The sequence below is a fragment of the Cornus florida genome, unplaced genomic scaffold (assembly GCF_030987335.1).
Source record: "Cornus florida cultivar Cherokee Brave unplaced genomic scaffold, ASM3098733v1 CherokeeBrave_3.0.0_Hap2_Chr10, whole genome shotgun sequence".
Lineage (NCBI taxonomy): Eukaryota > Viridiplantae > Streptophyta > Magnoliopsida > Cornales > Cornaceae > Cornus > Cornus florida.
The window spans coordinates 5,901,976-5,916,087 of record NW_026775580.1 but is presented as its reverse complement, the minus strand read 5'-3'; the positions used below and the strand labels follow the sequence as shown (position 1 = coordinate 5,916,087).

Genomic DNA, 14,112 nt, shown 5'->3' with positions numbered 1-14,112 from the left:
TCTGAAAGGAGTACGCCGAGATCTCAAAGCACCACAATCTAGCGTTAACGGAATATCATCAGAGGTCACACTAGCTAAAGCCGCCTGAAAAACATCTGGGAATCTCTCCTCCCAATCCCCAAAAATAAAAAATCTATCTAGCCGGGAAAGAGTGGGGGACTCCCTACCGCTAGACCAAGGCCACACCCTCCAAAGGAAAGTCAAAAAGGTGATGGCCATCAATAAACTCCAAGAACTGCATCATAGCCAAGGACCACCTCCCCGCCTGTAGATCTCTCAGTCGATGATCTAACCACATTGAAGTCCCCACCCACACACCAAGGAAGGACCACAATCCCCAAAAACATCAGCAGCACAAATAGTTATAATTGGTTTTGACATCATGGCATTGTTAATCATGAAAAAGAAATGATAAACAAGTTTAAAAACAATGTGACGCAGGACGTGTAGGATAGGTAGCTCTGATACCAATTGACACAGGAGGAGTAGGCCTGCTTTGATACAATTTTTGGATTAGAATGAAAGAAGGGGGTGGGAATTAGAAGATGAGATGAGACTAGAAGAAAAGGGGGAGAAACAGATGAAGGGGGCGAGGAAACAGAGTAAAGAGGTAGGCTAGACTGGCTAAGGGGTAAAGAACAACAAGAATAGGGGAAGAAGAAGAAGAAAAGAGGGAAGACTCTGAGACTCAATAGTCTCAATATAATCTCAATCCAAAACTGATTAGATGAGTTACATACATGCCTTTTTATAGGCACCCCAACGCTTCCTACAAAAGTTTCCTAACAAAGCTTCCTCCATAAGTTTCTTAACAAAGCTTCTTCCATAAGCTTCCTTAACAACTAAGGAAGTACAAAATATATGAGAACTTAATCACTAAAAAAGCACACTATCTCTATCAAATACACACAAAATATCTCTGCAAAAACATTGTGCAGCAGTCATGACATTCTTATCTTATTGCAGTCCTTAGGGTAGCTGCCTAGTCTAGTGTTGGTTCATAGGCCAGTCTATGCTCTGCATCACAATGTGCTCTCTACAGTTTGATAAAATTCACACTTTATTCTCATTTAAGGCATCAGGGCCTGGATTCTTCAAATGTTTGGCACTTGGATGTTCTACTGTTGTAGAATAGGGTGTGTGCTTTCCAATCTGTAGTCATAACAGTAGAATGTATATCCCACGATGCAACTCAAAATTTTCATTTTGGTGCCTCTGATGTAGGGTGAAATGGGGGAAGATACATGTAGATGAGAAGAAGAAATTAGGGAGAGAAGGAAGGAATCATAGAGTGAGAAAGAAAGAGACCAGGGAAGAAGAAATCACCCCTTTATAAAAGCAATATAATTATTATACTAAATCAACTCAATGTATAAGGATAACTACAAATAAACCTAGATAAATTCAGTCTGAATTTTCTCTCAAATGCACGTACTTTATAGTTTACTTGAGGTTTTAGACCTAAAAGGGATGCCTGCTTTATAGAGAGCTACTTATTTTTTGCCATGATATTCATCATTGTCTCATCTTAGCTGTTACTTTGTTGCTCTGATATTTTTCATTACATTTAAATATTCTGCAGATAGATACAAAAGATATTCTATTTATCTGTGGTGGAGCATTTGTTGATTTGGAGAAAACCATTTCAGAGAGGTAATCGTATAATTGTTGTTTCCTCGTTGAAATTGTCTACTGCACATTGTTTGTTTTATGTAAAGATTGAGGAAGGTTTGAAAACCTTGTTATCCACTGTGTTGTTTACCAGACGGCAGGATTCTTCAATTGGTTTTGGAGCACCTGTTCGTGCCAACATGAGAACTGGTGGATTAACTAATGCTGTAGTGACTTCAAACTTATTGGAATCTGTGAGAATCGAGACCTTATCCAAATATTGGGGTTTCTGATTCTTATTTTTGATTTTTCTGTGCTGGCCTATTTCAATCAAACAATTGAATCCCTTTTCGGTTTGCCTATTCATAGCCCAATTACTTCACAGTTCTGATGGGTTCTCATATTTTCAGGTAGAGAGTAGTGATCTTATTGCATATGGGCTCATACCAGAGTTTATTGGACGCTTCCCAATTTTAGTTAGTTTGTCAGCTCTAACTGAGGATCAACTTGTTCAGGTAAACCAATAATAAGATAGCATAATGCTTCATTGTATTCCATGTTTTGTTATTTTTCTCCTTAGAATTGGTGTGGGACAGGGCACTTGAAAAAGCAGTGACATGCATCTAGTGGGAGTGGATGTTACGCTGGAACAAGGATGTAGGTGGGGTTGGTATTTTATTTTTAGATTTCCATCAAGATTGGGTGGGATAGGCTTTGATTGTCTTGCCTCAAACAAACATTCACACAGTTGGCTTTGTTAGTCTCTGACTATGTGCTTGCCTTGCGGTAGTACATGTTTTTTTACTTCCGCTTTTTGGTTGAAAGAAAAATGTGAGAAGGAATTGAATGCATTCTATGAATTTAAAAAAAGTAGTAGTGTGTTTTTTATATTAGTTGTTCCAACACTTAGCAAATTTTCACAATATTTTTTATTTTTGGGGGGTGTTTAAAAAGTATTCACAGTATACACAGTCATTTAGAGAAACATAATGCCACCTAAAGCTCCCCTTTGAACTCATTTCTGTTTACTCTGCTTGTTTTGAAACGTATTCTTACTGAATTGGGTTCATATTGAAGAAACAAGTATCTCAGGAAATTTTTGGGAATTTTCTAAATAATAAGACACTGAATTATATTAGTGAGCAAAATAAGTAAATATATAAAATGAATTAAGTTAAGGGTCGCGAGCATTTAACACCCCTATAGCAAGGTTGTTAAAATAGGGATTCTACGTAGAATCGTTTTGGGCTCCGTAGAATTGGAATCGTAGAATCGGATCAAGAATCGTAGGATTCTACCAGCTAGTGAAAAAAATAATTCAAACTAACTTCTTAAACAATATAATGTGTAAAATATAGCAAGAATAAGGGCGAAAACACACCCAAAAAAAAAAAAAAAAAAAAAAAAAAAAAATGTATAAAGGTACCATTCCAAAGTTCAAATATAATATAAAAGAGAATGTAGCTCAAAAGGTAGAGCTTTCATGACAACTATGCAATTTGTAAGTTGTGAAGTGTGTGAGAAGATGAAGGTTTGAATCCTAATCCATAACATAAGTTAACAAATCCCAAATCCTAATCCAAACTTCCCACAGCTCCCTTAAAAGAAGAGAACACAAATAAACTAGAAAAGGAACTAAACATAGTTACAAAACATAATGTAAAGAAGTAAATAACAGAACAGAATTAAAGGGTCCATTCTTCATGCTTAAAAAAAATAAAAAATTGATCAGAAACAGGGGGGAAAAAAAAAAAAAAAAATTTGAACAGCAACAAAGAAAAAAAAAACAGAATTGGGGATTAGGGCAAAATAGTGTTTTTTTCCTTATTTATATGGACTTTTTTTGGGCCCCAAAACTGTGGACCTTTCTTATTTAGAGAACCCAACACTTACGAAAGTGAACCAGGCCCAAACAAAAAATTTCCCAGAATCTTCTATTTGTGATTCTACACGATTCTACTAAAAAATAGTAAAAAATTCAATTAATGTAAACGGACTATTATGACCTTTATATACAAAAAGGGTAAGGGCATTTTCGGAATCAAATAAGGGCTTTTTTGTATTTAATACAATTAATTAGTCATGTGCGAAGCCCGTGGTTTGTTAACGGGTACTTTTCTAACGGTTGACTGCTGAAATGCCCTAGTTTGCAACATTTTAAAATTTTTAAGGGAGTTATGTACCCAAAGTAAAAGAGGGGTGTTATGTACCCAAAAAGTAAGCCTTAGGGGTGTTTGTAAAATAGTAACAATAATTATGCCTTACAATTAGGGATTATATTAGATAGCATTGACTTACCCTAAATAAAGTTGCTGTAATTATGGGATTAGATTAGTTGACTTACCTTTTAGATAGCTGCTGTAGTTACTACTCCTTGATTGTAGCCACTTTGTTTAGCCAATCTTGTATTATAAGTTGTAATGAGAACCAAAGGGAATATATTACTTCCACATCCGAAAATCTGTTGTGGCTTTGTTTTCTCTTCTTTACATGGTATCAGAGCAAGGTTAGTCAAAGAATTGTATTTTCATTCTTTAATTACACTTTGGTTTAGAAATCTGTTCTGTTTTCTGTTTGATCTGGTTTGACTCTTCATTCTTTGCTGCAATGTGGCTTATATATTTGTTCAAATCTCTGTCTAGGTCTGTTTGACAACTTTTCATTCTTTGATTACACTCTGGTTCCAATAGTTGTTCAATTATTTGCCCGAATTTGGTTGACATCATCATCAACCTCTCAGTAAACTCTGCTATCTTTGCTGATTGGTCTCCTTGCTTTATTTTGACTAACAACTGTTGAAATCTATTCAAATTCTTGCATTTCATCTCTGATCAAACGCTGCTATGGATAAAAGTGACATCATTCTTGTTTGCCTTAGTGGAGGTGTCAACTATGTGGGGTGGTCTTTCCATCTCAAACATTTTGTCCAAGGACAAAGATTGGCTGAATTATTGTCAGCGGTTGAACCCACTGATGACAAACCTAGAGTCACATGGATCCAAAACAATTCAAAGGTGGTTACTTGGATCTTGAATTCCGTTGATCTTTCAATCACCTTGTCCCTTCAGTCCTTTAGTAAAGCCTCAGAGATGTGGAAACATCTGAAGAAAGTCTATCACCAGACTAACAAATCTAAGAAAGTACTAAATTGACATAGAATTGGCTAAATACAGTAAAGGCAATAAGACTGTACAAGAATACTACAATGGCTTCCTTGCATTCTGGCATGAGAAGGATTCTATGATCCTAGATGGTGTTGACGCTGCCACACATTCACAAGTACTGAAATTGCAAGAGGAGTCCCATGTTAATCAGTTCTTGATGACACTACGCCCTTAATTTGAGTCTGTTTGGGCTACTTTGATGAATATAGAAACTGCTCCAGATTTAGATACATGTTTCCAAGAGGTTTTGAGAGAGGAACTTCGCCTTCAGACGCAACATGTCATCTGGTTGGGCTACTTTGATGAATGGAGAAACTGCTCCAGATTTAGATACATGTTTCCAAGAGGTTTTGAGAGAGGAACTTTGCCTTCAGACGCAACATGTCATCATAGAAGAGTCCCATGTTAATCAGTTATTGATGACACTACACCCAGAATTTGAGTCTGTTCGGGCTGCTTTGATGAATGGAGAAACTGCTCCAGATTTAGATACATGTTTCCAAGAGGTTTTAAGAGAGGAACTTTGCCTTCAGTCACAGCATGTCATCATAGAAGATTCAAAATCCTTTCATGCGTCGGCTTCAAGCGAGACAGTTGTTCTTTCTACAAATAGCAGACTTGTACAATGCTTTGAATGTAAGCAATCTGGCCACATTGCTCGCTATTGCAAAAAGAAGAACTTCTGCAATTACTGCAAGAAATTTGGGCATATCATTTCTGAGTGTCGAAGACGCCTATCAAGGAAAACTAAGGCTTCAGCACAACATCAAAATCCATCTGCATTCCATGCCCAAGTTGATCCTGCCACTGCAAGTGAGTCTTCCTCGCAGGCCATTCTTTTCACACCAGATCAGATTCGAGAGATGATTAATGCTTGCGTTGCATCTACATTTACCTCCATGGGTATTAATGGTTGGTACAACTCAACCTCCTCTCCTACATTCACTTCTCCCTCCTCTTGGGTTATTGACTCAGGGGTGTCTAACCATATAACTTCTGTAGAGCGTAGGCTTAATAAATCTAAACCTTATCCTGGAACTGAAAATATTCAAATTGCAAATGGCCAAAATATGCCTATTTATGGTGTTGGTTTTATTACCATCTCTACTCCCCAAAACCAACTTCTTAACATATCTAGTGTTTACTTTGTTCTTAATTTATCTACTAATTTGTTATTTGTCAGACAATTGGTTGATACTATGTAGTTCAGTTTACATCTTCTGGTTGTGTGATATAGGACCGGCAAACGGGGAAAGTGATCGGGACAGGGAGTAGTTGTTGGATGTGGGACTTGGAGCATTGGTTGCATCTTCTGTTAGCTTTAAGAATAATTTGTGGACTATTTGGCATTGTTGCCTTGGTCATTTGAATAATGATAAACTTTATTTTTTATTTAAGCGGGGTTGGTTGAATTGCCCTTTGAATACCAGGAAGTTTACTACTTTGTTACATTTGAAATGTATGTCATGTTGTTTAATTAAAAGCCACGTTTTGCTATTTCCGGTTCAGTCCTCCTGACATACTGATCTTTTTGATATTATTCACACAGATGTTTGGGCAATAGCACCCAAATTCCGTAGGCTTGGTTATAAATACTACGTCACATTTATTGATGATCATTCATGGTTTACTTGGATTTATTTTCTTCGTCATAAATCTGAGGTTGTGTCTAAATTCAAAACATTTAGTAATCTTGTGGAGACTCAATTCAATAGAAAAATCAGGGCCCTCCGGTCTGACTCAGGTGGGGAATACCATCCAAAAGAGTTTTCTTCCCTCTTCTCTGATAAAGGGATCTTTTCCAAGAAAAGTTGCACATACACTCCTCAGCAAAATGGGATTGCCAAACGCAAACATCGGCATATTTTGGAGACAATCAAGTCATTACCTTTTGAATTAGTTGTCCCTTCCATTTTTTGGTGTGAGGCAATGCACACAACTGTGTATTTGATTAATAGACTGCCCACTCCTGTGCTTGAGAATATTTTCCCATATGAATCTTTATTTCATTCCCCTCCATACACATACTTGTGTACATTTGGATGCCTTTGTTTTGTTCATCTTCATTGCTTGGAAAGAAACAAATTGTCCCAGCAACCAGCTAAGTGCGTGTTCATTAGCTACAGTGACGAACATAAGGGTTTTTAATGTTGTGATCTGGAGGCTCGACGAACACGTTATCCCACAATGTTGTCTTCCTTAAGCATATTCCTTTTTATTCTTTTCAAAAGGAGTCTCATATATCAAAATTTTCTTATCTTCCTAGTTTTTCTAGCTCTACTCCTTTAAATTCTACTAAGGAATTGCAGGTTTATAGTCAAAGGTTGTGTTGAATTTTTGTGGTTCAATCATCACCTATGACGTCATCAGTATTCTTGGTCTCCAAGAATGTGTGCCCAACAAGCTTCCATGCGTGAGCAGCAGCAGCAGCAAGTTGGCAAATGTCAGCCTCTTCAGTACTTGATCAACAAGTATTTGATGACCCATTTAGGCTATAAATAGCCTGGCCTTCTCATGGTTTTGGCATCCAAAAAAAATTGAGTGTGAATTTGCTCATAAAAGCAAAGTGTGTGAGAGTTTTGGATGTAATTGGGTTTTGGGTGTAAGCCATTTTGCCTTGTATCTCTTTATTTCCATAGTGAATTATTGTTCTGTCTTCTCCCCGTGGACGTAGGCATAGCCGAACCACGTAAATTCTTGTCTCGTTTGTGTGTGCCATTTTATTTTCTTGTCATTAATTTTCTCTTGTTCTCATAAACTCCTATTTGATCTTTATTTCATAACAAATTGGTATCAGAGCTCGGTTTGTGTATTGTGTACAAATATTGTTCACACATACAGTACTGTTCACAGATACTTTTCGGGTACTGCTCACAAATATGGTACTCTTCACTTGAGAAAGGAGTCTTTTGTTACAAGTGAATCTTAGGGTGTTAAGCAGCAGGTGGAGAATGACTATGAAGCTCCAGGAAAACAAGTCAACACTCCAGTTCAGCCAAATGTTGAAGAGGTGTAAGATGATCAAGTACCAGATGAACAACAGTACAATATTGCTACAGGGAGATAGAAAAGGCAGATTAAACCTCCTCAGAGGTATGCTTATGCAGATTTAGTTGCTTATGCTTTGTCTGTGGCAGAAAATATTGAAGATAAAGAGCCTTCCACCTACCAAGAAGCTGTTACTGGAAATGAATTTGCCAAGTGGACTGTTGCTATGAATGAGGAGATTGAATCTCTTCATAATAATCAGACATGGGAGTTGGTGAAACCTCCTAAAGGCCAGAAGATTGTTGGTTGCAAATGGATTTTCAAGAAAAAGGAAGGAACTCCAGGTGTTGAAGATGCAAGTTACAAAGCACGTTTGGTAGCAAAGGGTTATAGTCAGAGGGAAGGTGTGGATTTCAATGAAGTATTCTCACCAGTTGTGAAACACACCTTTATCCGCTTATTACTTGCCATGGTTGCTCTATTTGACATGGAGCTTGAGCAACTTGATGTCAAAACAACTTTTCTACATGGTGAGCTTGAAGAAGAAATTTATATGCATCAGCCAGAGGGGTTTGTTGTTCAGGGAAAGGAACACCACGTTTGTTTGTTGAAGAAATCCTTGTATGGATTGAAGCAATCTCCAAGGCAGTGGTATAAGAGGTTCGACACTTTTATGGTTGGACATGGCTATTTGAGAAGTAGCTATGACAGTTGTGTCTACTATTGGAAGCTCTCAGATGGTTCTTTTGTATACTTCTTGTTATATGTTGATGACATGCTTATTGCTGTAAAAGACATGTCAGAAATCAACAAGTTAAAATCTCAGTTAAATACTGAATTTGAAATGAAAGATCTCGGTGCAGCGAAGAAGATTTTGGGCATATAAATTCAGAGGGATCGTCAAGCTGGCAGATTGAGTTTGTCACAGAAGAGTTATATTGAGAAAGTGCTTGAGCGGCCTAACATGCAGAATTCCAAGCCTGTGAGCACACCACTTGCTGCTCATTTTTGTCTTTCTGCAGCTTTATCACCGCAGTCCGAAGAGGAGAAGAAGCACATGTCACGTGTTCCTTATGCTAGTGCAGTTGGTAGCTTGATGTATGCAATGGTTTGCACTCGCCCTGATATTTCACATGCAGTCAGTGTAGTTAGCAGATATATGGATAATCTAAGAAAAGAGCATTGGCTAGCCGTGAAGTGGATTCTTCGGTATTTGAAAGGTACTACAGATATTGGCTTAGTTTATTAGAAGAGCTGTGATGATTTTGGCAGTGTTGTTGGTTTTGTGGACTCCGACTACGCTGGTGATTTAGACAGAAGAAGATCTCTGACAAGATACGTCTTTACTCTCTCAGGTTGTGTAGTTAGTTGGAAAGCAACTTTGCAATCCACAGTTGCTCTCTCTACTACAGAAGCAGAATATATGGCGGCCACTGAAGCAGTGAAGGAAGCCATTTGGTTGAGAGGTTTGGTTAGTGTTTTGGGTTTGCAGCAAAGCTCAACTGTTATTTATTGTGACAGTCAAAGTGCGATATATTTGACCAGAAATCAAATGTATCACGAGAGAACCAAACACATTGATGTCAGATATCATTTTATTCGGGATGTCATATCAGAAGGAATTCTTACTTTGAAGAAAATTGGTAGAGCTGAAAATCCGGCGGATATGATGACAAAGTCCATTCCGGCTCTCAAGTTCAAGCATTGCTTAGACTTGGTTGGTATTATCAAATTCTAAAATTGCCCTTAGGGGCTTAGTGGAGAAGATAGACTGTTTTGTAGAAATACAGTGGCTCATTTGAATTTTCGCCAAGGTTGAGATTTGTTGAATTTTTGTGGCTCAATCATTACCCATGACGTCATCAATATTCTTGGCCTCCAAGAATGTGTGCCCAGCAAGCTTCCATGCGTGAGCAGCAAGTTGGCAAATGTTAGTCTCTTCAGTACTTGATCAGCAAGTATTTGATGACCCCATTTAGGCTATAAATAGCCTGGCCTTCTCATGGTTTTGGCATCCAAAAAAAATTGAGTGTGATTTTGCTCATAAAAGCAAAGCAAAGTGTGTGAGAGTTTTGGATGTAATTGGGTTTTGGGTGTGAGCCACTTTGCCTTGTATCTCTTTATTTCCATAGTGAAATATTGTTCTGTCTTCTCCCCGTGGACATAGACATAGCCGAACTACGTAAATCTTTGTCTCGTTTGTGTGTGCGCCATTTTATTTTCTTGTCATTAATTTTCTCTTGTTCTCATAAACTCCTATTCGATCCTTGTTTCATAACAGGTTGCGGCCTCCTCCTACATCTGCTCCTACTCTCAATCACTTATCCGTGCCACCCCTACCTTAAGGTAACATCACTTTTGAACTCTCCGCACCTCCCCGTCGCTTTTCTCGTGTTTTTAAACCTCCTGACCGCTTTGGATATTTTGCTCTCCTTCCCAATATAGATTATATTTCTGTTCTTTCTTATTCACATGCCAAAGAACTACCATGTTGGCAAGATGCTATGACAGAGGAGTTAATTGTTCTTGAATCAAATCACACTTGGGATTTAGTTCCTCGACCTTCGAAAGTTCAAGTAATTGGAAGTAAATGGATTTACTCTCTCAAGTTGAAACCTGATGGTAGTTTGGAACGATACAAGGCTCGCTTTGTTGCTCAGGGGTATAAACAAGAGTATGGTATTGATTATGAAGAAACATTTGCTCCGGTTGCCAAGATGCCCACTGTTCGAATTCTACTAGTTGTTGTTGCCATTCGAGGATGGCCTCTTTGGCAAATGGGTGTTAAAAATGCTTTTTTGCATGTGAATCTTCAGGAAACAGTTTTTATGAAACCACCACCAGGATATGTCTGTCCTCCCAACCATGTCTGCCACTTGCACAAATCCCTTTACGGTCTTAAGCAAGCTCCTCATGCATGGTTTGAAAATTTTCGCAGTGCCATCATCCAAGATGGTTTTCACCAAAGTCCTAATGATAACTCCTTGTTTGTTAAGCTCACTCGAGGTTCCACATGGTTACTGTTATATGTTGATGATATGATCATTATAGGAAATGATGAATCAGGAATTACTTTTCTAAAGACCTACTTAATGCGATCATTTAAAATGAAGGATTTGGGACCTCTCACGTACTTCCTCGGAGAAATATGCAGAAGACTTGTTATCATGGGCTCATCTAATAGATTCAAAACTCTGTGATACACCATTGGAATTGAATGATAAGCTACGGAAAGATGATGGACCTCCTCTTCTTGATCCTACTATGTATCATCGTCTTGTGGGAAGCTTGATCTATCTCACTATGACTCGTCCAGATATATCTCATGCAGTTCAAATTGTCAGTAATCCTCATAAGCCCCATCTAGCTGCAGTTCATCGTTTTATTCGTTATATTCGGGGAACTATGGATTGAGGGCTCTTCAACTCTTCAACCTCTTCCTTGGAACTTCACTGTTATGTTGATGCTGATTGGGTTGGCTGCCAAGATACACAACGATCTACTACAGGTTGGTGTATGTTTTTAGGGTCATCACTCATCTCTTGGAAGTGCAAAAAACAGCAAACAATTTCAAAATCATCTGCTGAGGCTGAATACAGGTCTATGTCGTTTGCTAGTAGCGAGGTGATATGGTTTCGTAGACTTCTTCTAGAACTTGGAATTCCAATTCTTGGTCCTACTCTCCTCTATGTTGACAACACTAGTGCTATACAGATTGCTCAAAATCCCATGTTTCATGAAAGGACCAAGCATATAAAAGTTGACTGTCATTTTATTCAACACCATGTTCTCACAGGTTCTATACAGCTCTATCATGTTTCGTCTGAGAAACAGCTTGCAGATTCATTCACAAAAGCCTTAACTTCGTTCACATCATGAATTTCTAGCGACCAAATTGATGCTTGATTAGAATCCACATCAATTTGGTGTGTGGGGGGGGTCTAAATAGTGACAATAATTATGCCTTACAATTAGGGATTTTATTAACCTAGAGTTGACTTGCCCTAAATAAGGTTGCTGTAATTATTGGATTAGATTAGTTAACTTACCTTTTAGATAGCTGCTGTAATTACTACTCCTTGATTGTTTGTTTGGCAAATCTTGTATTATAAATTGTAATGAGAACCAAAGGGAACGTATTACCTCCACATCCGAAAATCTGTTGTGGCTCTGTTTTCTCTTATTTACATTATTTACTTGGTCCTTAAGTTAATAATAAAATCTCTAAGACAAGTCGGTATGTATTCACGAGAGAATTTTGAGTGTTGCTGAAACGTGAGCTGCATAACATAGAATTAGTGAGGCGTATAGATTGTGATAATTTAAGATGGTCTTATCTTTTCTATGTTCCTGAATTTTCAAGTTCGACATGAATGTGTGTGGGTGACACTCGAAATAGAATTACTGAAATTGTGAAGTATACTCCATTCACCATCTATAGAAGGGGCAGCTAATTTTCTTGGCTTTTCTTCTGCTACAGGTCCTCACAGAACCAAAAAATGCTCTTGGCAAGCAGTACAAAAAATTATTTAGGATGAACAATGTAAGCATTTGGCCTATACGTCTCTTGTCTGGATCTCTCTCTCTCTCTCTCTCTTTGTGATGCAATCAGCGGTCAAATGAAATTAATTATGCTTGCATGTGCCTTGTATAATTTTTTATTCACTTCAGGTGAAGCTGCATTTTACTGATAAAGCATCGAGATTGATTGCAAAGAAAGCAATGGCTAAGAATACTGGTGCTAGGGGTTTAAGAGCCATATTGGAAAGCATTCTAACTGAATCTATGTATGAGGTACACAAGGGCCAGACCATCAGAGACTAATTGTTATATCGTGGCGGCTATCACAACATGTTAGATCAGAATGTAGGTGACTGCTGTATAGAATTCTAATGGTGTATTTGCTGATGTAGAAACATCTTTTTCTTGTTTTTCAGATCCCAGATGTAAAGACAGGAAATGATAGAGTAGATGCTGTTGTGGTTGATGAGGATTCGGTGGGTTCAGTAATTGCTGCAGGATGTGGAGGAAAAGTACTTTATGGAGATGGTGCATTGGAACGTTATCTTGCAGAGACCAAGTTGAGAGACCGAGTGGTATGGTTTCATGTTTCCCCGCCGCAACTCTGCTTTTTCTTACCAGTTATAACATTCAATAGTTTCAAGTATGATTTCCATGTGGTGGAGAACAATATCCTTACCATGGACAGTGGATAATTTGTAGCTATAGTTCAACCTAGATTATTTTGTTGATCTATTATTATTATTCCATTGGCAGCATTGAAATATCTTGATTTTTCTTTTGTTTCTTTATAGGACAATGGTGACACAGCTGACGGAGCGTTGCAGGATGGTGAATCAGATATCTCATCAAGAGCGATGAGCATGTAACATTTTTACTACCACAGTTATTTTACTGTGTAGAAGAATGTCACTTTTTTCATTTGTATTTTAAAATCACATTCATACGCTTGGTGTAATTATGTACCGCATTGTAGAACAGCATAGCTTCTGGTTCATTTTTAATAGCAGAAAAGTAAATGAGAAAAGAAAATGTAGCATTCTTTACAATAAGCACATTTTGCAAAATGTTCCTTGCAATAAAGGCAGGCGTCAATTTACACGAATATATGTTACTGCATTTCAACCACTTTCAGGTGGGTACATTTTTACAATTTATTTGGAATGAGTGCAAAGTATTGTCTTTTTGTTTTTTCGGTGTAGGTAAGTAAGCTAACAAACATCTGGATAAATTATTAGGGATAAATTATTAGGTAGTACATATCACGTAATCCTAACCAATGAAATGAATAAAAAGTTTACACATTTAGTTATATGTTATCCCTTGATTAGTCGGGGTAATATGATACCACGTGATCCCGGACTACGTAATACCGAGAACCATTTACTTGACTTTTTTTTGTATATGATCCATCTTTGTGTGTTCCATACCTGAGGCCTCCGCCAGCGACTTAACGAAACACTAAACACAGTTTTTTCAGCACCACACAAAGTTAGGGTGGTTCTCTGCCTCACGCCTGGGCTTGGCCCATTAGTAATTGGGCCTGTCTCCAACTATAGTGGCAAAGAGCAATGTAGGGCTTAAAGCTTGGGTACTGCAGCCCAAAATACATTGCGTCTCCCCAACGCTCCACATTTTTTTTTTTTTTTTTTCCCAACATGCACGTTTCCACTAAAGTTCGAACTTCAGACCTCTCTTTAAAAAGTAGTTGTTTGGTACTATTAGGTCACTGGCCTGTTGGTACCTCTACGCTCCACTAGAGCGAAGTAATGATGACTGTTGACAATTGAACCCAATACGACCCACATGATAAGCTCTACATCACGAG

The 14,112-nt window shown here is 37.9% G+C and overlaps 1 protein-coding gene across 1 annotated transcript in view; it reads left to right on the top strand.

Annotated features, from left to right (window-relative positions):
* The window catches only part of LOC132276753 (CLP protease regulatory subunit CLPX3, mitochondrial-like), a 73,917-nt gene extending 60,526 nt beyond the window's left edge, over positions 1–13,391 (top strand). Inside the window, exons 9-15 of the mRNA XM_059778339.1 lie at positions 1,583–1,653; positions 1,766–1,865; positions 2,022–2,126; positions 12,244–12,306; positions 12,435–12,557; positions 12,701–12,859; positions 13,079–13,391. Coding sequence (XP_059634322.1) covers positions 1,583–1,653; positions 1,766–1,865; positions 2,022–2,126; positions 12,244–12,306; positions 12,435–12,557; positions 12,701–12,859; positions 13,079–13,153 — 696 coding nt within the window. The 3' untranslated portion in view covers positions 13,154–13,391. The remainder of the gene's footprint in view (positions 1–1,582; positions 1,654–1,765; positions 1,866–2,021; positions 2,127–12,243; positions 12,307–12,434; positions 12,558–12,700; positions 12,860–13,078) is intronic.
* Positions 13,392–14,112: the final 721 nt, after the last annotated feature.